The 24,719-nt window shown below is 36.5% G+C and overlaps 1 protein-coding gene across 1 annotated transcript in view; it reads left to right on the plus strand.

Moving 5' to 3' along the window:
• RNF217 (ring finger protein 217) overlaps window positions 1-24,719 on the plus strand; it is a 126,995-nt gene that overhangs the window by 85,166 nt on the left and 17,110 nt on the right. Inside the window, exon 3 of the mRNA XM_045798597.2 lies at window positions 7,330-7,494. Within this exon, the coding sequence (XP_045654553.1) occupies window positions 7,330-7,494 (165 nt within the window). The remainder of the gene's footprint in view (window positions 1-7,329; window positions 7,495-24,719) is intronic.

Raw genomic sequence — 24,719 nt, forward strand, 5'->3', positions numbered from 1 at the left:
GTCTGGTGCTCATTATGAAATGGTCTGGAAGGTGTTAGGGCTATGTATTTCTCACCTTCCGTACTCTGCATTCCTACTTTGCTGTATTTACCCTCTCAGATCTGTACAGGAACCCAATGCAACAGTCTACATGTATATAAGTCTTCTCTACAAAATACCTGCAGGTGGACATTCAGACACTGATCAAACACTTCCATTTTTAAGAAGCTTTCTGCTTAGAGAATCATTCCCTTCCATTTTGAAAGAATTCATTGTTACCTTCAGGCTGAAATCTATCTCTTGCTTTCACCTGTTGGTACAGACAATACTCGCATTTCCTCAGGTACACTATATGAGTAGATGGCCCTCCTGCTACTTTAGGTGGGTTATCTCTGTGAGATGTTAGCTTTACCGTGTTGTGTTCAAAATAGATGTCTTGTTGAGCATGGAATGATGCCATACTGCTCTGGCTAGTCAGTTTGGACTACACAAATTAGGGCAGAATCTTCCAGTACCATTTATATTCATCTATGAAGAGGTAGGTCCTCAGACAAGAAATAAATTCAAACAGATACTTCTCTGGGCCTCGCTTTCTAGGTGTAAAGGAAGAGTCTATAAATGCTTAACGGTGTTTGTTTCCAGGTGGCAGAAGCAAAATAGATTGGTATGAAACAATGGTTTTCAAATTAGGGAGAGAGGACTCTTTTTGAAGGACAAAACCCCTGGAAGAATATGCCTCTCAGTTGAAAATGAAAGCTGGTACTAAAGTGAATGTATTGTGCAGTAGTGTGTTGCATATGTAAAAGGAGCCTAGAAACCAATATGAGGGATGATGGTAAGGCTATTTGTATGAATAACCACTACAACTCCATATAGGTTATCTTGTCGTGTGTTAACTGTTTTTTGGGCTGTTTGTTTGTTTGTTGTCCTCATTTGATCCCCGACCTTTAGGAAAGTTTCCCTTTCATTTTCTGTCTTAGTTTCAGCTATGCTGTGAGAAATTAAGGCAAGGGTCACTGGGCCATGTTTGGACTGTGTTCAGGGAGCAGTGCCGTATGAAGCCTGCGTGTTACTGGCACTCTATTCAGGAGATATCCCCAAGTAGGAGGGGACTAAGGGACTAATCTTAGGGTCTAAGAATCGAGGCAGAAGTCAAGCCCATGTTTTCCCATGTGGAGAACCTCCCTCCACTGCCACTCTTGCTTTAGGATTTGATCTGATAAGGGAGCACATGGTGCTTCCTTGGAGGTACTTGAGGAGATGCATCAAAGACGACTTTCCGCCTCTCTGTGATGACCAGTACTTCTTCCCAGTCTTCTTGTCTTCAAGAAAGCCATCTGGAGTTGTTACAAAACTGTTTATAACCATGAGAGTTCCCTATTATTTATGTATTGATCTGTTTCCTTAGGACACAACCTAGTTTAACAGCCATAAGTTTTATATGTTTCATGTAAGAAGTTTCTGGACCACAGTGTATTTTGAGAAACACATGAAGAGTATAGGAACGTACCCAGTAGTGCAATTCCTGGATCCTAGGGTAGCTTAATTTTTAACTTTTTAAGGGACCTCCACACTGTTTTCCAAAGTGGCTGTACCAACTTGCATTCCCACCAACAGTGTAAAAGGGATCCCCTTTCTCCACATCCTCTCCAACATTTGTTGTTTCCTGCCTTGTCAATTTTTGCCATTCTAACTGATGTAAGGTGGTATCTCAAGGTGGTTTTGATTTGAATTTCCCTGATAGCTAATGATTTTGAACTTTTTTTCATGTGTCTGTTAGCCTTTTGTATGTCTTCATTGGAAAAGTGTCTGTTCATATCTTCTGCCCATTTTTTTATTTATTTGTTTCACATGTATTTTGAGTTCTTTGTAGATCTTGGGTACTAGTCTTTTATCTGTAATGTCATTTGCAAATATCTTCTCCCATTCCGTGGGCTGCCTCTTAGGTTTTTTGACCATTTCCTTGGCTGTGCAGAAGCTTTTTATCTTGATAATACAGACATAGTGAAGAGAAGGGCCATATGCACCCCAATGTTCATAGCAGCATTGTCCACAATAGCTAAATTGTGGAAGGAGCCGAGATGCCCTTCAACAGATTACTGGATTAAGAAGATGTGGTCCATATATACAATGGAATATTACTCAGCCATCAGAAAGAACGATTAAACAACATTTGCAGCAACATGGAAGGGACTGGAGGAGATTATGTTAAGTGAAATAAGTCAAGCAGAGAAAGACAATTATCATATGGTTTCACTCATTTATGGAACATAAGAAATAGGAAGATCAGTAGGAGAAGGAAGGGAAGAATGAAGGGGGGGTAAACAGAAGGGGGAATGAACCATGAGAGACTGTGGACTCTGGGAAACAAACTGAGGGCTTTAGAGGGAGGTGGGTGGGGGATTGGGATAGGCCGGTGATGGGTATTAAGGAGGGCATGTATTGCATGGTGCACTGGGTGTTATATGCAAATAATGAATCATGGAACATTGCATCAAAAACTGGGGATGTACTGTATGGTGAAAAATATAACAAAATAAAAATTATTTTAAAAAAGGAGTATAAGAACATAAATATAAGACCAGTTGAACCCTGTTTATTGGACACTTCAGCAAGGCTCAGGACTGAACTAGCTGTAGTGACATCTCTGTTTGGGCCCCACGAGAACATTGCTGTCTCCCCAGTGCTCTAGCTGCTTTCAGGCCTCTGTAGTAGCTTAGGCTGGGCCCTCTGCCGGAGGTGTTACCCCATCACTGGCCCCAGTGACATTCCACTCAACTTTTCAAGGCCACCTTCTCTCTGAACATTAGCCTTCCAGTCTTCCCTAAACCACCTTTCCCATGGTACCTACTTGTCCAAGCTTCGGTTGGACATGGTTATTACATGGTTTCATAGCTCTCTGGGTTTGTATCTGTCTGTCTTCAATAAATTCTTTGGGGATAAGTATTTTCATTCTCTTTTATGTGCCTAAAATCAGTACACTCAGTACCTGCTACTTCAAGGTGCTCAATAAATATCTGTTGAATGGGCAAATGAATTGATGAATGTTTCATTATTGCATATCTGTCTTACCCTGTAGTTCTAATAAAGCAAATTCTTCTTGGAAAACTGAGTTAGCTCATATTTGCAATGCTGCATTTAAACATAGATATTGTCTAATCTTTTGTTTGATAAGTAATGATTTTGTGATTTGTTTAAAATAATTATGTTTGTAGGAGTGTGTAGAATTTAGGCAAAAAAAAAAGACATTTCTGGGGTCCTCTTTGGTTTGAAACTCTGTTTTTATTTTGTGGGTTATTTTTTTATTTGCCTTGAACTGTCAAGAGAAAATACTCTTTACTTAGGGCAAGTCGGTGGGTTTAACTTGTCATCTGAGTGTCATGGTAGCCCAGATTGCTGGAAAAACTAAAGGAATTCGGGAGTTTAAAATGTACTGTAAATTTTTTTTTAATTTTTCTTGGATGCTGGGACAAGTTAATCAAGATTTGTAACTCTGATAACTTCATTCTTGAAACACTTGCAGCCCTGTCTCTTGTAGAAGTGTTTGATTATGATCGTGATGCTCAGTGAAATGTCATGTGGATAAAATATTTAGCAAACATCATCTGGAAATTGAAGAAATAATATACCATCTCAGCCATTGCTCATAAATTAGATATGTTGGTTTTTCTTTGAATTCATTTGATGTTAGCCCATTTGTTGGACTTGCTGTGTGCAAAATAATTCATTTTACGAATAACTTTGAGGGCCTACCATAAGCCAGAAGTTCTTATGTTACTTATCTCAGGAAATACAGGATACCTGAGACAGCTTTTGTAACCTCCGTGAGCTTGGATCCTGTTAGATTAGACATCTACATGTCGAATGTGAGCTCTTTAAGAAAGATACTGAATCTGGGAGGAATAGGGAAGACATCTTGAAGCAAGTAGCATTTGATCTGGAGAAGATTTCAATAGACAGATTGGGTTAATTGGACTTTCTCCAATTACAAAAGGCAGAGATGTAATTTCTCTCAAGCTACCTCAGTTCATGAGATTTACTGCAAGTCTCCACAGGAAGAAGGAAGGGCAGGAAAGCAACCTCAGCAGTCACTGAGGCAGGCTTCACAGAGAATTGGACACTGTCTCTAGTAGCATGACAGCCAGCCCCTCTGTTGTGTCACTAGATGTGAAAGTCTATTATTCCCTTCTCTTGTAATCTGCACTGTGGTCACTCAGCTTTTCTTATCTTTGTCTCCAAAACAGGGGTAAAGTGTATGTGTATCCCCATTTCACTCCTTAAAAGAAAAAAAAATCTGTCTTGCCTAACCTCTATTCAACCATGAGGAGCCTACTGCACAAAGGTCAGACCAGCCACCTCACAGGCTGCTTGCCAGCCAGAGGATACATGCTTTTGCTTCGGGACTCATTCCTGGTGGAATCAGCTGAGGCCAGGGAGACGGGGTCACATGGTAAAGAACAGACCTTCTCAAACTTCAGCATGCATATGAATCACCAGGAGACCTTGTGAAAATGCAGACTGATTCAGTAGGTGTGGGCTATGACATGATTTTTTTTGTTTCCAGCGAACTCCCAGCTGATGCCAACGTTGCTGCCCCTCGGACCACACTTTGAGTAACAAGGATAGAACGTAGTGACCTCTTCGTGAATATAATTACTCAGAAGGCAGGGAGTCTGTGTGGGAGGTCTGTGGTTGTGAGACAGTGTTTCATGTGGAGAAATAAGTATTAAAAAAGGAGTGGAGGAAGATGCAGCTTTGGTGTCGATATGTGTTTTTATATAAGGCCAGTTTTGAATATGATTAAGGCCACAATGGAATAAGGCATCTTCACACCAGAAAGTTAGAGTTTAGACCATTCAGAACAACAGGGCTGTTGGGGTTGCCTGTTAGTCCTTTTATTATCTTAATCCAGAGCAAGGAAATAGTTATTTTAATGTTATCAGTGACAGACAGTAAGCAGTTGGGTCTGAATTTAAATTATTGATGTTCACTTGAGAGCTTGCTGCAAAACTTTTTTCACAGTTTGCCACGGGGTCCGTGTTGTTGGTGAAGATTGGCTGTAGGACCTGCTGTGGGACTTAGCTGTTGATTGCACAGAGTTGGGAGCCAGAGTCCCTGGTATAGACACCCAAGTATCAGATTCCATATCATTCTGCTACGTTAGGAGAGTCACACATTTCTAACTATCTTCATTAGGGATCCATAGGGGTGATAGTTTAGCACTTGGTCGCAAAGATCCTCAAACCATTGTGATGTCCAGTATCCACAGAGTTAACAGCGCAAAGTGCTGTTTCATTCACTCTTCTAGTCATTTCATAAATACAATCTGACTGACTGATTAAAAAACAAAGAGGTTTTTTTTATTTGACAGTGCTAGAAGTCAGTGACTTAGAATTACTAATAATGAATAGATGAGAACTTAAATATTCAAGCCCTTCTGAGATAGTGGCAGGTATGTGAGGAAAAGCAAGTCTTTCTGACTTCTTCCCCATTTCATTTATTACATCTGAAAATTACATTCGCAGAGTCCCCATGTGGATTTACATTTATTCCTCATTGTTCAAGGACATGAGGGAATGATCACTTTATATCATTTTATTATCTGGAGTTTACCCACTTCAACCTACTGTTCTTACTTTAAAATGACTTATTTTAACTTTAATGATCAGAGAAGGCAAAAATGTTTATTTTAAATGACTAAATAGTAACATGCCTCTTTTTTTTTTAACAAAAGACTCTCCTAATTTATGTAAGTAAAATTTTGAAAAGGATTTTCAAAAGTTACCATATGTTGGTAGTCATACAGAATTTTGACTTACTGAGTAGCTTAACCACATGACGTTTGATGTCTACATTTTTTTTTTCAATTGCTAAAGAAAGAATACTGTTTAGTATGAGGGAGTGTTTGGCAAAGTGAAAAGAATGCTGGCTTTGGAGCCAGACAAACTTATATTTAAATTTCTTCTTAACACAAGCTTACTATGTTACTTTGGTCAAGTTATTTAATCTCTGTGAGTCTTAGTTTTCTTATCTTGTAAACTTGTGATTGCACCTACTTTGTAGCATTATTTTGTGGGTAAAAATCAATACTGCGTGTCATACAGCAGTATAAACATTACACATGACAGAATTTCAATAAATAGACATGATGTTTAAAATTTTATGACAAAATACTATTTTGTTTTGATATAAATTAAAAGCAAAAGTACTTTTGTTACTTCATATTTACGTAGGAAGAACATTACCTATTCTTGACATCAGTGAAAACTGTGCTGCTTTGAGTTATAAGCATAAGAGCTGTGATTATAATTGCTTCTTGGTTAATCTATATACTGGAATCTTTGTTGTCAAAAAGGTGATTTTCCGAAAAAGTAAGTAGTGATATTGTCAACAGTTTACCAAAAGAAATTCTAAAGAATCTTCGAAACGTAGTCAGTAAATTCATTCACACAGTGTGAAATAATATACAGAAGCATATTGTTCATAGTGAGACATTTTATTCATTCGCTTTAATCAAACAGGGCTGAGAAAGTCAAATTATGCCCATATGGTCTTAGAGAGTGATGACCAGAAATATTGTATGAGAATGGGATTCTTCACTGTCATTCAACGTAAGGGAAGTCAGACAAAATGTCTTCCATGTCGAGTGGGAGACAGATATTTTCAATGAACATAAACACACACTCTCACCTAGTGAAAATACAAAGACTTTTTGATGGTTTCCTAGGTACAGGCCAGAGGATCCCCATACGCATATATGTCTAATAGGATCCTTTGTATTGATTTTATAATGAACTCCCCTTAGATTAACAGGAAACGAGGCATGTCCTTGATTTGAAATGGTACCTCCTAGCAAATGCTGGCACAGTAGTTTGTTTGTCAGTGTGTTTTTCATTTGATGGAGCATCTAAGATGCTTTGATTTTATGAAAGTGAATGAAACCATTGGTAAGAAGAGCAATGGAAATGCCTGGGAAATTGATTCAAAGGAAAGGTGAATTTAAGGGCAGCAGCCTGAGTGTGTAGATGAGGGGCATTGTGAGCCTTCAGGTTTTACTCTGTGCTTCAATCTAGAAGATTTTCATAAGGCCAAAATGATTTCCAGAATAGCCTAGTGTTTAATTCCAGTATAGTGTACAAACAGCCTTATCATCCATACCAAAGCAGTTCTTTCCTCCTTTAATAATGTAATAGTCACATCTTCTTATAGTTTAATCTTGTAGAGGGAGCAATATTTTAAATCTGGACAAATTATAACCTGTTCGCGAACTTCCTCAAGCATCACCATTCTTATCCTTTTAAACATTCTCAATATGTCTACTAGTGCTTAATATTACTTTTCCTTACACAGATCCAGTGCCCCACTTGCCAATTCGTCTGGTGTTTTAAGTGCCACTCTCCTTGGCATGAAGGTGTTAACTGCAAGGAGTACAAAAAAGGGGACAAATTACTGCGTCACTGGGCCAGCGAAATTGAGCATGGACAGAGAAATGCCCAGAAGTGTCCAAAGTGCAAGGTGAGATAACTAACCTTTATGAAAGAAAAGAAACGTGTGCATCTGGATATTATTGAACAGTAATATTTACAATATTGAAGTGAATTACATGCATAACTTTCTTTTTTAAAATTTATTTGAGAGAGAGCGAGAGAGCATGTGTGCAAGCAGGCAAGAGGGACAAAGGGAGAGGGAGAGAGAATCTCAGGCAGACTCCCCACTGTGCATGGAGCCCAGCCTGGGGCTCTATCTCATGACCCTGAGATCATGACCTGAGGTGAAATCAAGAGTCGGTGGCTTAACCAACTGAACCACCCAGGCACCCCGACATGCATGACTTTCTTAATGCAGGTTTGGAGAAAAAGAATATTTGCTGCTTCATTTTAGAAGAGTGATTATATTGTCTAACTAAATGGAAGATTTATATATAAACAATGTATGTTCTTCTTATTTTCATTATACTTCAAAATTTAAGGAGGCTACATATCATTACTGATTTTAAACTTCAAAGTTTTTATGTTCCATTTAAAAATGGAGATGTGTATACAGGGAAAAGCCAGCATGGAAATGATGTAAAAGTATTATTTCTAGTTTGCCAATGCACTATAATCACTTCTCAATTAGGCAGGCCCTGAATCCTTGCGATCCTTTGCTTTTCTTTCCCCCTTTCATTGCTTATCACTTTAGGATTACATTAAGCTGAGCATTTGCTTTTTGTAAATTGTAGAAGCTAATAGCTGAAGTCAGAACTTGGGGATTTTATAAATCCCATTTTTCATTTTTCTCTTGATTATCATGCAGGAAATCCAAGAGTTAACAGGTATTTGAGCTGAGATTTAGATGTTGAAAGTCAGCCACGCAAACAGCCAGGGAAGACTCACCTACGGAGAAATCAGCAAGTAATTCCAGCCAGAAAACTGTAGATTTGATACTTGCAGGATAGCGATTGTTGAAATTTAGAGTTTTTTTTCTCAATGCTCACTTTTGAAAACTATATGTGTGTATATATATATGTGCACTCTACCACACATTCCACTTTTGCCAGATTAATCTTTAGAAATCAGTTTAGATTGGGCCTAAGAACAATTCTGCAATTCCTTTCTGGAGACTCAGCACCAGATAAATAAATTTTGAGTTTTCAAAAAAGGGTTAAAAATTAATCATTGTAAACCTAACTTGAAGTAGTATAGTATATTCTGAAGCCTATTAATAAGCATAAATATAATGCACAGATTCACTATATTAGGTTCACGTACAAGTTTATACATATAGTAAGTAAAAGTATTGCCTGAAAGAACATGTTGCATTCTTAGCAGTTGAAAAAATTTTTGAAATAGTTTTGATGACCTGGCTCTCTTAAAAGCGATGTCTAAAGAACTTTGAGCTAAAGCTTTCTTTGTTTTCCCCGTGGAAGGCAAATTCATCCACAATTATCCTTTTGATTTTAGGGTCCTTCCAGATCATTGCATCAATTGCTCAGTACACTTTTATTTTTCATCCATTGAAGAACAATGAGAAAATGCGGCCTTTCCCCCTTGCTCTTGCCTTTCCAGTTTATTCAAAGCTGCTACTCAGTTTCAACTAAATAAAGACCAGAAGGAATTTAGGAGTGCTGTTAAGTCATTCTAGTTAGCACTTTACTTGAAAGTATACTTTATATTTCTCTAGAATGCTGTGAAAACAATTACCAGTTAGCCTGGCTCTAAGACTGTATGCTGAATGAGCAATGCAGCATTATACATGGGGGAAATTCTGAATGAATGGAGGTAATACATAAAAACATACGTGGGCTATTGTAATCCTTCAATCTAACATTAAATGGATTCCGATATATAGAAAGAAAAAGCAGCCAACTGTAAGGAGTTTTCCAAATGCGCTAACAACTTCCCACAGTTTTAACAAATGCGGATAAACAGTTAAGAGAAAGCATACATGCTGGTTGCTTTTTGAAGTAATTGCTAAAATGTTGGGTCTTGAAAAGGAATTCACTTTTAAACAGCTAAAAAGAAAGGAGCCAAGGAACCATGGAATCAGTTTACATGACTGGTGTGTAGTAGAGAATCTACTTTCTGGGGAGATTCTGCTTCCATACACTTTATGTCAATTTAAGTTATATTTTAGGGCTTGTTTTGAATACAAATGGTTCAGTTTCCCTTTTCTTTCACGCATACGACTTTATATCTTTGCATTTTCTTAACTGTGATTTTGTTGTTGTTGTTGTTGTTGTTGTTGTTGTTGTTGTTGGACCTTAAAATTACTTCTCCTCCATGAAATGTTTCTATTCTTAGAAATCCATGAGGAGATATTCCTCAAAGACTTAGATATGACTCCAAGACTTTGCTTTCATAAATAATCCTTTAAATGTATAAATATAGCATGTTGGAAAATAAATAAATATGAAGCAAGTTAAACCAAATGGCTATCCATGTATAGTAGAAATCGAAGTGAAAATATGTACATTAAATGATTACTTTTCAACTCAAAAAAAATAAAATAAAATAAAATTTATAAATATATATATTCTAAATATGTTTTCTAAGTAAAGAGTTGATGGTATTCATCTTGAATATATCTTTTTTCCCCCAATTTTGGATCTTTAAAAGCTTATATTTCTAAAGATAGAAACACTGGTTAAAGGATATCCATGTTTTTACCATTTGGTACATATTACCAATTTGCTTTCTAAAAGATTGAAACAATTTATAATTCTACCAGAAAAATTTGAGAACCTGTTTCTATATAAGCATTTCTGATTACATTTCAAGTATTTTTAATAAAATGCTATTTTAGTAGTTCAAAAATATTGTGTCCTTATATTTTGAATCTCCTTGTTTGCTTTTACATCGAATATAAATTCATGTACTTTTTAGTTTGTAATGCCCCTTTTGAGTTTTCTGTGTATATTCTTTGCCCATTTGTATGGATCAGGTTAGGGCATATTTTTTGCATCAGATTATAGGAGCTCTTTGTTAAGTATTAACTCCTTTTCTGGAACTTCTCTCTCCTATCTTCTGTTACTTTCTTTTTATATCAATGATAGTTTAGGTTGGTTCCTTTTTTTACTTTTTTTTTTTTAACTGTGTGTGTATTTTTAAAATTTTTAGTTAATATACCATTCTTTTTCTTTTGGGGTGGATTCACAAACACACATCATGTTTATACACATATTTTATATATTTACATACCTTTTGTAAATATTTTGTTCCTAGGCTTAGAAAGTTATCTATCAACCAGGAGTTTGATAAAACAGTTCTTTTTCTTCCTTTTTTTAACTATTTAATTTCTAAATATTTTAACTCTTTAATCTAACCATAACTTATTTTGATGTTTACCATGCATTGAATACCTATATGAATTTTTTCCAAATTAAGACCATCTAACCTAATTATTTATTATATAATTCTCCTCTTACCCATTGATTTGTAATTTTTCTCTAACCTTATGTTAAATTAATATATGTAAAAGTCTCTCTTCTAAGACAATACCATATGCTTTCACTCATATGTGGAATTTAAGAAACAAAACAGATGAACTTAGGGGAAAGAAAAAAAGAGAGATGGAAGCAAACCATAAAACAAACTCTAACTGTAGAGAACAAACTGAGGGGTGATGGAGAAGAGGTAGATGGGGGGATGGGCTGTAATAAGGAGGGCCCTTGTGTTGAGCATCGGATGTTGTATGTAAGTGATGAATCACTAAATTCTACTCCTGAAACTAATATTACACTATATGTTAACTAATTAGAATTTAGATAAAAACTTGAAACATAAAAAAAGTCTCTTCTGAACTCCCTAATCTTGTTGTTGCTAGTTTTTCAAGAAAATTCTGTGTCTATATTGGTGTTAAATGACTGTGCTTTTGTAAACAGTACCCATCCAAACATGGTTTGATAATCTATAAATTCATTATTTTAGTTAGCATTCTAAATAAAACAGTTTCGCTTTTAAATGTTATGTCTCCCATAATGCCGTTTGCTCAAGTGGAAAGACAGTTTAATATATGGTATAATATTATGAAAAGATTTGACTTATGCTGAGAAGTCAAAATTATTATTTATGATTGAACTTTGACAGAGGACCAGAATTAGTATTGAAATAGTTTTCTTCCATGTATGATGACAATGCTTATTCATAGTGGGTTTTTTTTTATAGTAAGGTAAAAATATACAAATGTTTCTGGAAGTTATTTACTTATAAGACATTTTTATAAAAATTAATAGCATAGTAAGGTTAACCTTACCTAGCCATTTTTATTTAAACCTCATTGCTTCTTAATTCATACTATTCTCCACTTATGAGACACTATTTTTTATCTTTTTCTAAAAATGTATTTATTTATTCGAGAGAGAGAGAGTGCATGTGGCAGTATGCATGTGCACGTGCACGTGCGCCAGAGCGGAAGGAGGGGCAGAGGGCGAGGGAAAGGCGAGCAGACTCCCCATAGTATGGGGAGTCTGACTAGGGCTGAATCTCATGACCTTGAGACCATAACCTGAGCCAAAATCAAGAGTCAGACACTTAACCAACTGAGCCACCCAGGCATCTCAATGCTATTTTTTATCTTAAATTTTAGTATATATGCTGCTGAAGTGAACACTATTTTTTATCTTAAAAATGTGTTTTCTGGGGCGCCTGGGTGGCTCAGTCGTTGAGCATCTGTCTTCAGCACAGGGCGTAATCCCCATTCTGGGATCGAGCCCCACATCAGGCTTCACCACTGGGAGCCTACTTCTTCCTCTCCCACTCCCCTTGCTTGTGTTCCCTCTCTTGCTGGCTGTCTCTCTCTCTGTCAAATAAATAAATAAAATATTTTTTAAAAAAAACATGTTTTCTGTCTTATATAAATCCTTAGCCTATAGAAAATATATGCTAATTTTAAAATGTCTTTCTTGAATATAGTTACTACAAAACTAAGTCTGGTTTATGATAATTTTTAGTTTAAATTTGAAACAAGTAGGGGATTTCAGTTTTGTTGAAGGTATTAAAATATTTGTTCAATTTCATGTAAAATTTCATTTGAGACTATGTCTTACAGCACAGATTACATATTAAACTCTGAGTTAATAAGAAAAAGAATTGCTAATCCAAAGAAAATGAAAAGTGAGATGCACACCTAAAAATTAAGAAACATAAGATTATACAATACAAAACAAATGAGTAAACATTTTATAGGCAGTTTCACATACATACTTTAGATTTAAGTTGTAATGAAGTATTTTGGAAACAATATTGAGTCAAATGGCGCTGTTTGTATTGTGGTGAAAACAAAAATTTACTATCGTAACCATTTTTAAGTGTAAATGGTGTTTTTTTAATGTTTTCATTTAAAAGCTTAAAATATTTTAACTATTCTAAAGTATATATCATTATAGTTCTTTAATGGTAGAGTAATATAGCACTAACTAAATTTTAAAAAAAGATAAGGTAATCTATTTTATTGTTTCCTTTTTTCCAGAAAGTGGTTACGACATACAATTTTATTGCTGAATACATACTGTAAAAAAAAAATCTGTTTATTTTAGAAAATTTTAAAATATTTAATTTATTAATAAATGCGTTGTCAGGTGATAGCAAAACCCTTTGGATGTATCTAAAGACATGAAGAATTGTAGATTTTAAAAGAAGAATTAGAAATCTCTAATATTGTCTAATATTTTAATAAGCTTCATTATAGATAACAATTATGAAGACTTCAAGAATGTGGATGAAAACTTTGCAAAAATGATTAATGATCTAGTCTTCTGGTTACTCCCAAAAGGTTCAATATTAGTCAATTAGTATTACTTGTCTTAACCAGATTTTGACTGTTAGCCATATCATGTTTTTCCTTTGTGAAGTGTTGACTTGTTAAAATTCCATTTTTCCAAAGGCCAGTTTTCTGCCTTCTGAGTATATATTTTTTTAACAAATGTATTTTCTGGTTTTGTTTTTTTTTTAAGATTTTATTTATTTATTTGACAGAGAGAGAGCACAAGCAAAAGGAGAAGCAGGCAGAGGGAGAGGGAGAAGCAGGCTCCTCACAGAGCAGGGAGCCCAATGCGGGGCTCAATCCCAGGATCCAGGGATCATGACCTGAGACAAAGGCAGATGCTTAACGGACTGAGCCCCACAAATGTACTTTCAAAAGAGAGGTAGACACACCTTCAGACCCTTTTACCCAATAATTTGTGGCAGGCCAGTTTAAAGCAAGCAGGAAGTTAAACAATTGTATAAAGAAAGCAGCATATGTAAAGGAAGTGTTATCTCTTCAAAAATATTTCTGAAGCAAATATTATACTATGTTAACATTATTACATGTGGATGCTGAATCCATGTATACCTGTTACATTATTAACTTTAGTTTTTAAAATGTTTGGAATAGTTTGTGGTTAAAACTAAGGGATATCTGACAAGCGAACTGAAGGACGATTACGTCATAGCTTTTTGGAGCCATTCAGCCATCTCTATTTGCCTACACAACCTCTAAGGATTTGCCTGTTACATTTTTTTCCCTCCCTCGGTTAAAAGTTAAATGTTGCTCAGCATACTGGGCTTTCTAAAGCTAAATTAGTGTTAATATTTCTCAAAATGGTCAGCTTTTTTTAAGATTTATTTACTTATTTGAGAAGGAGAGAGAGAGCCTGGGGGGGGAGGGGCGGGGGGGGGCTTGCCCAAGCACACAGACAGTTAAGAGTCAAGAGTCCAGAGTCAGACGCTTAACCCACTGAGCAACCCAGGAGCCCCGGTCAGCTTTTTATTAACTTGGAAAATAGAAGGAGAATTCTTCAAACATCCCTCCCCCAAATTACCTTCTCAATTAATGTCAGAGAAGAGAAATATTTAAATAAACATTTGTGTAATGTGGGTACAAACTAGATTACATGCAGCTGACCACCTTGATTTTCCTCTTTTGTAAATAATCTCACATCTCTGTTTAGGATGCTTTACAAGACATTGAATAAAGATAATTGGGAAATTATACATTTTCATAGGCTAATATATAATGTGATTTATGATTAATGGGTAAATAAGTCATTTATTTTATTCCAGGGTTAACACACTCCCTTTATCTAGGTGACAGGACAGTCACTTTTCTTTTCTTTTTTTTTTTGTGTGTGTGCGTGAAGATTTTATTTATTTATTTGAGAGAGAGAGAGCATGAGCATTGGGGGGGGTTACTAGGGGGAAGAAGGGCAGAGGGAAAGGGACAAACAGGCTCCCTGCTGAGCAGGGAGCTCAATGCAGAGCTGATCCCAGGACCCTGAGATCATGACGTGAGCCAAAGGCAGATGCTTAACCAACTGAGCCACCCAGGCACCCCCAGTAACTTCTCTTTTTTAAAAAAAAATGCCAGACTATTAACAGGATGTGCTGAATCCTGATATGCCATCTGTATTTTATTCATAAAAATGCCTTGGTATCGGCACAGTTATAATAATAATAATAATAATGGTATTTACTACATGTCAATCTCCATTGTAGTTTTATACGTACATTGTTTCATCAAATCCTCCCTAGATATGATACGAGGATGATAGATTTCAGTGTGCCATCCAGATCTTAATTATTAAATGCCTTTTGATAAAACTTTAAGGTATGACACAATAATAATAAAATGATAGGCTCAGTAGTATGTAAGTTACATTTGTTGTCTGGTTTAAATCTCCAAAGGGGTAATTACCACCATTTCAAGATGTAAAAACTGTTTCAGTGAGGTTGAGTAACTGGACCAAAAAGCAGGCAGGGGAAAGTGAGTTATGCTCATTCATAATTTATTGTGAATTTGAAATTAAGGGAATTTACTTATCATGATATTTCCCTTCAAATATTTTATTCTCTTAAATCTTATAATAGGACGCTATAGGCAAGAATGTATTGATTCAGAGAAAATTATTAATTTGCTCCCATTCACATTAAATTAGCTCAAAAACTATGTCTGTAGACTCGAATATCTGAACTGTAGCTATGTGGTCCTGTGGTTGCTGAAGAAAGAATTTGGAGTATTAATGTTGGCTCTCATAGGTAATCCTGCAGTTCTCTAGCATTTCACACACCCCTACAAATACACGTGCAGAGGCTTTCAAACCGTGCCTCATTCAGAAAATAAAATATCTTCTTCATGGCTCCCATCTCACACAGCACAAAAGCTTATGATGACCATACGACTTGTCACATTCTGGACACACTTCTACCCCGTTATTGCTCTGACCTCACCTTCTACTTCATTCATCTTCCTCTGGCCACATTGCCGTCCTTGCTCTCCTTCAGAAGCATCAAGCATGTTTCCCTCTCAGGGTCTCCATACTTGTTCTATCCTTTGTTCTGAAATATTCTTTCCCCAGCTATCTGCATGGCCTGTTCTCTCCCTTCATGTCTTCCAGCAAAATTCAGCTTCTCAGTAACTACCTTCCCCTATCTCAATAGGTAATTTGTCCCCTTTAAATGCTTTATTTTTTCTCCGTCGCACCATATTACTTGTCACTATGTAAAATAGTGGATACAGATCCTTTAACTCTTCAGTTTGGATTATTCCCGGTATCTTACAGTTTTTGGTGCACTTGTGAATGGGATAGATGCCTTGATTTCTTTATCTTCTGCCTCATTGTTAGTGTATAAAAATGCAACTAACTTCTGTGCATTGATTTATATCCTGTGACTTTGCTGAATTCCTGTATCAGTTCTAGCAGTTTTTGGTGGAGTCTTTTGGGTTTTCTACACAGAGTATCATGTTGTCTGCGAAAAGTGAAAGTTTGACTTCTTCTTTGCCAATTTGGATGCCTTTTATATTTTTTTGTGTTCTGGAATTTAAGAAACAAAACAGATGAACATAGGGGAAGGAAAGGAAAAATATGAAAAGATGAAAACAGAGGGGGAGGCAAGTCATAAGAGACTCCTTGTAACTATAGGAAACAAACTGAAGGTTGCTGGAGGGGAGATGGATGGGGGGATGGGGTAATTGGGTGATGGGCATTAAGGAGGGCACTCATTGCTATGAGCACTGATGAATCACTAAATTCTATCTCTGAAACTAATAACATACCATATGTTAATTAAATTGAATTTAAATAAAATTTTTTAAAAAATATAATAAAATAGTGGATATATTTTGCAACCAAAATAGAAAATTGTTGAGTGAGTAAATGCCATTTTTCTTCCCTCCTCATAAGGACTTTTAGTGAGAGTCCATTACGTGCTCTGCAAAACATGGTCCTTTTTCTGATGAAACTCACAGAAGGGGAGACACAGCCATGACACTGACAATGATCCAACACTGTTGCACTCCAGTAGGGCTTTGCATAGAGTATTATCAGAAGGTTCATGGTTAAAGGGATAGCTCATTCATTCATCTTGAAGAATCCAGGGAGAGCTAGGTTGTTGAGGATTATTGGATGGACTTGGGCATGGTAAAAAGGTATCCAGGAGTGAGATTATTACAATGAAAAGTACAAGGGCACAGAGCCAGGAAATGTGTACTCTGTGCAGACGCCACAAGCACCTTGTGGTTCCCTGAGAGTAAAGTTCACAGAAGGAAGTGGTGAAAGGTGGGGCTGTAGAAGCAAACAGAAGTCTGGGTTTTGCATGCAAAGTTAAGAGGCTTGGATTTTAGCCTCCAGACTGAAAAGTTGTAGGCAGGGAGATGGTGTCCGATTTATATTTTAGGTTGGTTGCAATTGATTCTATGAGGGTAGTTGTAGACATCTAGAAGGAAGGGATGACTATGAGCTAAGCTAGTGGTCAAGAGGCTGGAGAAGAAGAGAAGGGTTAGATAAATATCTTGTGGCTAAACCTGTCTGACCTTGATGATTATATGTGGATGTGAGATGTAAGAAGAGAATAACCACCAAATATTTAGTTTGGTCTAACTGGATGGTGATACCATAAACTAAGATAACCTAAGGAGCTCAACCTAGTTTTATTTTGTTGTTGTTGGGATAGGGGGCCATGAAATGATGATGAGTTTGGTTTTGCTTATTTGACTTTGTAATGGCTGTAAGGCGTATAGTTATATATGACCCACAAACAGTTGTTACATGAGTCTACAGCTCACGACCCAGGTACACACTGTAAGCAAAGAAATGAGATCCAGGGGAGCGAAGTTGGAACCATTTGAATATGGAAAAGACCCCCCAAAGAGTATGTGCAAAGTGGTGAGTCGTGGGTAGAATTAAGGGATAAGTGAAGAAATGGGAATCTGAGAGAGAAAAGAGAACCTGGAAAAAAGGTGGCATTGAAGGAAGAGTATATCAAAGGTCAGAAGGAAGTAGTGATCAGTTAAATGCCACTGAGAGATACCATAAGAATTTAAAATATGTTTATTGGTGCACCTGGGTAGCTCAGTCAGTTGGGCTGCAGACTCTTGGTTTCAGCTCAGGTCATGATCTCAGGGTCCTGGGATCGAGCCCCATAGAGTTGGGCTCCACGCTTAGCAGGGAGTCTGCTTCTCCTTCTCCTGCTGCCCCTCCCCCTACTCGTGCTCTCTCTCTCTCTCTCAAATTAAGTCTTAAAAATAAAAAAAGACTTTGTCATCAAGAGTCAGTCATAAGATTTAACTTGAAATATATATGAAAATCTGTATAACAAAGAATACCAGAGCATTGGGAGACAACTGAAGTTATCAGAGTACTGGCTTCAAAAAGCTAACAGAGCAGGAGACACAATTTTGCAGTCAACGTCTTACTTGTTTTTGCAATGTAGTCTACTACCATAGAGGTGACCACTTTTAGTTTGATATGAGAAATGAGGACCCATTTCACCTATGTATCCCCTTCCTTTCTTCTCCTTCCAATTTTTGGCAGTTATTACTTTAGTTCTTCTTTTGATTATCTTTTACCTTTAAATAATGTACTCAAACATCTGTTCAATAGTCAAACAACTTTAGATGATATGTGTGGATATAGCCCTCCTATAGTTCTTTCTACTTCTTCCTTATTTCCCATTCTCTATAAGCTATAACTTGGTTTTAAAATTGTTAAATTTAATAACATTCACATTCTATTCTAATATAATATTTAATACCTCTGTTTTTTCTAAAGGATGATTCTAACATTTAAAAACCAATTGGGTGTTTCCACAATCAAGAACATGTAATTATGGAATTAAGATTACATTGTCTTCTATGAGTTCACAGCTTCTAGGAAAAATGCCTCTATGTCCTTGCTCACTGTCAATTACTCAATTGCGCCGTATTTTGTTACACCTCATATTTGGAACTTACGTGCCTTTGTTTTGTTTTTCCTGAAAGTTCTCATTGTTTTTTCTTTTCCTCTATTGAGAGTAGAAATGCCCACTTTAATTACCATGTTATTTAATATTTAGCTCCTCAGGAATTTTAGTGCTTGGTATATATTCCATTGTTTTTTGGAGATGTTCTTGAAACCAACTGACATCCTATTCTAAACTGGACTGATTGCTTTCCAGCTTTTTCTCTGAGATTTCTTATAGCATTTTTTGTATGTTCTTAAATGGCCTTTTCTTGAATTTCACATTCATTCACTGACTAAAGTGCTTCCTTAAGTGGTGGTCCCAGAGAAGGTACAGAGGAGTCTTAGCATCTCTGGAAATCTTTCATTTCTGCCCTCATCTATTATTTATTTTATAGTTGGATAAGAACTCGAGGTTCATAATATTTTTATCAGATCTTTGAAGGCTATGTATATATGTTTGCTTTTTTAAATTTCCTATTTTATTTTATTTTTTTTAATTTCCTATTTTATGGAGAATTGGTACAGTGAGCTAAGTAATGAACCGAGCATTACTTATGGGATTGTTTTTTAACTTTCCTTATGATTGTTGCCTCTAATTAATTCTTCCAGATATCAAAAGCCAGTAAGGCAAACACATATATATAAAAATACTTTTAAACATAAATAGAGTAAATTATTTGTTGGTGACAATAATAGGTAATAGTTAATTTAGTCATCATTTCCTGCTTAAGGAATAAAAAAGCCTTCATTTCTTGGTGAAAGTAGAGATAAATACTTATAGGCAGATGTGTACTGAATTTTTTTAAGATCTCTTTTATTTTATTTTAGAGAGAGAATTTGTGTGCATGAGTGGGGGGAGGGACCGAAGGAGAGAACCCCCACGTGGACTCCCCGCTGAGCACAGAGCCCAATGCGGGGCTCCACCCCAGGACCCATGAGATCATGACCTGAGCCGAAACCAAGAGTCAGATACTCAGCAGACTAAGCCACCCAGGTGCCCTGGGGATGTGTACTGATTTAATTATGAAATAGGTTAGATATTTAGCAGTTCATTTATTGTTATTCTTCCACCTTATGAGTAAGTAGAATCTGTATGAAAATTAATGGCAGTATTCTACTTCTATTTTTTAGATACTTTGTGGGCATTTTACTAAACAAAATACAAACAACTTGGGGACAGCAGATACTAAATATATATATGTATGTTTGTATAATTAATATTTTACTACAGGTGTTAATATGCCCTATGAGGAATGTCATAGACTCCAAAAAGGTCCGTGTTGTCATTTCTGAACAACTCTAAAGTGGACTTAATATCAAACTCTTTTTACTTTTTTTAAGATTATTTATTTGAGAGCAAGAGCATGAGTGGGGGTAGGGCTGGCTCGGGGAGGGGCAGAGGGAGAGGGAGAAGCAGACTCCTGGCTGAGCAGGGAGCCCACCTATGCTGGGCTCAATTCCAGGATCTTGAGGTCACGACCTGAGCCGAAGACAGATGCTTAACTGACGGAGCCACCCAGGCACCCCTCAAGCTCTTTTTAAAGAAGTATCTGGTATATTTTGAGCATTTCATCTCATGACTTATTAAGTCTAGAGAGGTTTAGCAACATTTAATGTTTAAATATTCAACTTTTAAGTATCAGCCACTCTTACTTATTATAGCTGGAGAGAAGAAACCCTGTGAGTAATAACAAATCAAATGACAGCTGTGGTTTATGAGTAGTCAGTTTGATCTAATAGATTGAAGAATTTCTTGTCTGTCATACTTTGTCTCCTTCTCTTAAGTAAAACCAGAATCTTGATGCTAAGTTAATTTGTTTGTAGCAGAGATAAAATGATGAATGTTTTGAAGCTGTAATACCGAGTAAAAACAGCTTCATTGAGAAATAAAATGTACTTTATATAAATATAATTTAAAGCATGTTTCCGGCTTTATGTTCTAAAAACAAAGATGGTGTTGTCAAAGCATGACCTTTAATGATATAGTTAGGGCATTCATTTAGCACATGAAATTTATTATGCCCTGAGTGTTAGGAGTTCAAAATTACAACTTGCTCAGCACATGTGAAAAGTAATGTCTCTTATTGAACATTAATTTGCATTGTGTCAGTTCATTTCTCTGTAATTATCAAATTGTAAAATATATATAATCAAGAGATAGTTACAATAGTATTAAAGGAAGCACTGTGTACTTGAAGGTTGGTAAATTATGAAACCACTTTTTTCATAATTAAATCATTGCCTGTCTTGTGTAAGATATTCAAATTAATCTTTAGGACCATATAATCCTGCAATGTACAAGGTTACTATAGAGTTTAGAATTTTATCACTCCCTGTGCAGAAAGGTTATTTGACTAACAATATTTTAGTTGCCTGTTCTGTTCAGATATTATTTTAGCAATAAAGAAAGGGGTGCCTGGCTGGCTCAGTCAGTAGAACGTGTGACTCTTGATCTTGGGGTTGTGAGGTCAAGCCCAATGTTGGGTGTAGAGATTACTTAACAATATAATCTTTAAAAAGAGAGAGGGAGAGAGAGAGAGAGAAAGAAAGAAAGAAAGACTACTCCAGGACACTAGAAATTACAGTCTTTACTATTTAAATGAAATAATAAATATGCCACATAAAGATTTTAGAACCCAATGAAGCAATGGTACAAGCAGATATAAAATGGCAGTGACAGTTATATGTGAAATTTTGAGCCTAGTGAACATCAGTGACAAGCTTAACTTTTTAGTACGTCTCCTGTCAGAAAAAGTTTTGATATTGTGTTACAGGAAGAATGTAAATTGGCCCAGAGAGCAGCTAAAACAAGCAGAAAGACTCACGATATGGCTTGTGTGTGAGAGCACACACGTTTGTTTGACTAGCGCAAAGGTTGTGCTGTCAGTTAGCAAAGGATACTATTGACCCCCTGTTTTTATCTTTAAGTTGATAATAAGAGGCTGCTTAGCTAACAAAGAAACAGACATGAATCAAAATCCTTTCTCCATTCACTCAAGCAAATTACTTTTCCAAGATCAGGTTATGAATTAGAATGCCAGTCTCATGGTGCGGTTATGAGGCTTAAAGGTGCTAATCTATGTACAATGCTTGGCACATAATGGGCTCTAACAAGTATTAGTCCTTTTCCCTTTATAAGTCACATACAGCACTATGCTATGTGACCAGGAAATATGTTAAGTGTTCTTTTTTCCATTTAAAGATCAAATAGAGGGGAAAAAAAGATAAACCGAAAAAATTAAAAAATAAAGATCAAATACAATATATAGTCAAAAGTTGACTAGACAATGAAGTAACCTTTATTTTAGGCGCTCAGCAGTTGTCTTTGAACATGGTTTCTCCTAGTGCTCAGGAGTTTAAAGAAGGATCAGAAGTAGTTCAAGGGCCCACCAGAACCTTCGGCCTCTATTATTCCCAAATGCCATGAATTTGAAATGGTTGTGGTCACAGGAATCGTTCTTCTGAATTGTTCACAGAAGCAGGCACATCAGAGAGGAAGTTCTGGACTAGGGGAGAAATTATCAGGGAACTAAAGAGCTTAAGCCTTAGAGACCTCACCTGTACAAGTCCCTTCTTTGGCCTTGTATCTAATTTGTGCAGCTGGCTCTTGAACACCATAGGTTTGAATTGTGCAGATTCACCATAAATAAATTTTCCTTTCCTTATGATTTTTCTTAATAACATTTTCTTTTCTGTAGCTTACTTTATTGTAAGAATACAGCATATAATACATAAAATATACAAAATACGTGTTAATCAACTATGCTATCAGTAAAGCTTTGGGTCAACAGTAGGCTATTAGTAAATTTGGGGGGAGTCAAAAGTTATAGGCAGATTTTTTACTGCAGGGGTGACAGTGCCCCTAACCCTCATGTTCTTCAAGGGTCAACCGTATTTGTAATTTAAATTCTTTTCTTTTAAGAGGACCCCTCAAATTAGATAATCTTCAGGTCCCATGAAATATGGATTCACTCTTACTGGACTGTCAGGTAAAAGAAAAAAAAATAGTAAAATTTAAAAAGATGAAGTGGCCAACAGCAGGAAAAGGAGGTTTTGCTTCTATTGACCAATGAGGATTTGTTAGTAACCTTGGACCAGAGATGCCCATATGCACCTGACAATAAACTAGTCCTTGCCTATCCAGGAAGGTACTCTCTAGTTTAGCATCAACCTAAGAATTATGAAAACATAAGGACGGGGACCACCCAGCAATCAGAGGGTGTGCGGTTACATTGATCAGGCATTTGATTTCTCACATTTTAGGTGGGTAAAGGGAAAGGAATAGATAGAATCAATATTATATTGATCTGACTCAGTATGTGCCAAACAATGGGTTAGGCATCGTATATATATTATCAAAATTTTTATACTCATGTGAGTAATATTATCTAAATTGAAGCAAGAAGTAACCTCTTTTTATACAGCTTGTGGAGCCAGAATTCAAACACAGGGCTTCGTGAAGCCAAAGCCCAGATTTTTTCAACCTCCTTATGAGCTAAGGCTTACCTGCCAAGAATTAATCACTGGCAGGGAATGAACATTTAATCTATAATCAGCCTAATGATTTTCATTACCAAATGTCCTGCCAACCACTTAGTACACTTTTCTTTCTCAGTTCATTCAGTTGTCATTTAGTAAGTGCGGACTATGTGCCAGTCATTGTGCTGCCTACAATGTGCTGCCCTTCATTTAGTTATTACTTCTTCAAACTTGTCATTGTCGGCTAGACACTCTGCAGTAGGTAGATAGGTAAGTAGGTGGATGGAATGATGGTAGGTAGGTAAGTAGGTAGATGGATGAATGGTAGGTAGGTAAGTAAGTAGATGGATGGGTGGATGGATGGATGGATGGATGGATGGATGGATGGATGGACGGACGGATGGTAGGTAGGTAGGTAGATAGGTAGATGGATAGATGGATGGTGGGTAGATATGTAGATGGATAGATGGATGGTAGGTAGGTAGGTGGATGGATGGATAGAGGATAGATTCACAAATATGTGTATTATCAAATGAAACTTTCACCATTACTATGATTACTATGTATTGTTATTTTAAAAGCACCCTCAGAAATCCTTCTAAAAATTCATATTGTTCTTTTAAATTGAAGTTCAAAATTTTGGTTATTGAATCACTAAAACTTGCATATGATTTGGAGTTGGAAATTTCATAATTTTTGTTTTCAAAAACTATGAAATAAGGTTATATATTGTAATGGATAACTTTCTTTACCTCCCAACTTCTAAATTTTTCTTTTCACATTAAATATCTTCTCTTTCTCCTGGATGATTTTATCTCATTTCCATAATGGTTGAGAAGTTTCTGAAAAATATAAATCTATAACTGTACTGCTGCAGAGGTTCAGGGAAGTAGTTGGGTATCAAGGGAAGGAGAGTAGGATTTCAAATGAAATGTGTAAGGTTGAGGCGTCTGGCTGGCTCAGGTGGTAGAGCATGTAACTCTTGATCTCAGGGGCATGAGTTTAGGCCCCATGCTGGGTGTAGAATTTACTTTTAAAAAACTGGGTAAAGTTGTAGGGCACATGGGTGGCTCAGTCATTAGGCATCTGCCTTCAGCTCAGGGCGAGATCCCAGGGCTCTGGGATCGAGCCCCGTATCGAGCCCTGCATCAGGCTCCCTGCTCCACTGGAAGCCTGCTTCTTCCTCTCCCACTCCCCCTGCTGGTGTTCCCTCTCTCGCTGGCTGTCTCTCTCTCTCTGTCAAATAAATAAATAAAATCTTAAAAAAAAAAAAAAAAAACTGGATAAAGTTGTGAACTGCAGCCCCAGCTTCACTGAAAAGGTTTGACTCACATGTTAATTGTGAAGTTCCCAATTACATTAAAACACTCACTGACACGCTCATCCCAAAACAAAGTCAGGGGTAGAAACTTAAAATAGTCAGAAGGGTACTGGGGACATAGTAAATAAATTTTCTAAGCAAAGAACTAATATATAAATATATAAATAAACAAGAATGAGTGGGATGTAACTTGAATGTAGCCAGTGCCTACTCTGTAGTGAAATGGGAAGATTATTTCTGGTGATCCTGTTTTAACCACATAAG

This window comes from Ursus americanus, chromosome 11 (genome assembly GCF_024610735.1).
Source record: "Ursus americanus isolate L20-20 chromosome 11, mUrsAme1.1.p, whole genome shotgun sequence".
In the NCBI taxonomy this organism is placed as follows: Eukaryota; Metazoa; Chordata; class Mammalia; order Carnivora; family Ursidae; genus Ursus; species Ursus americanus.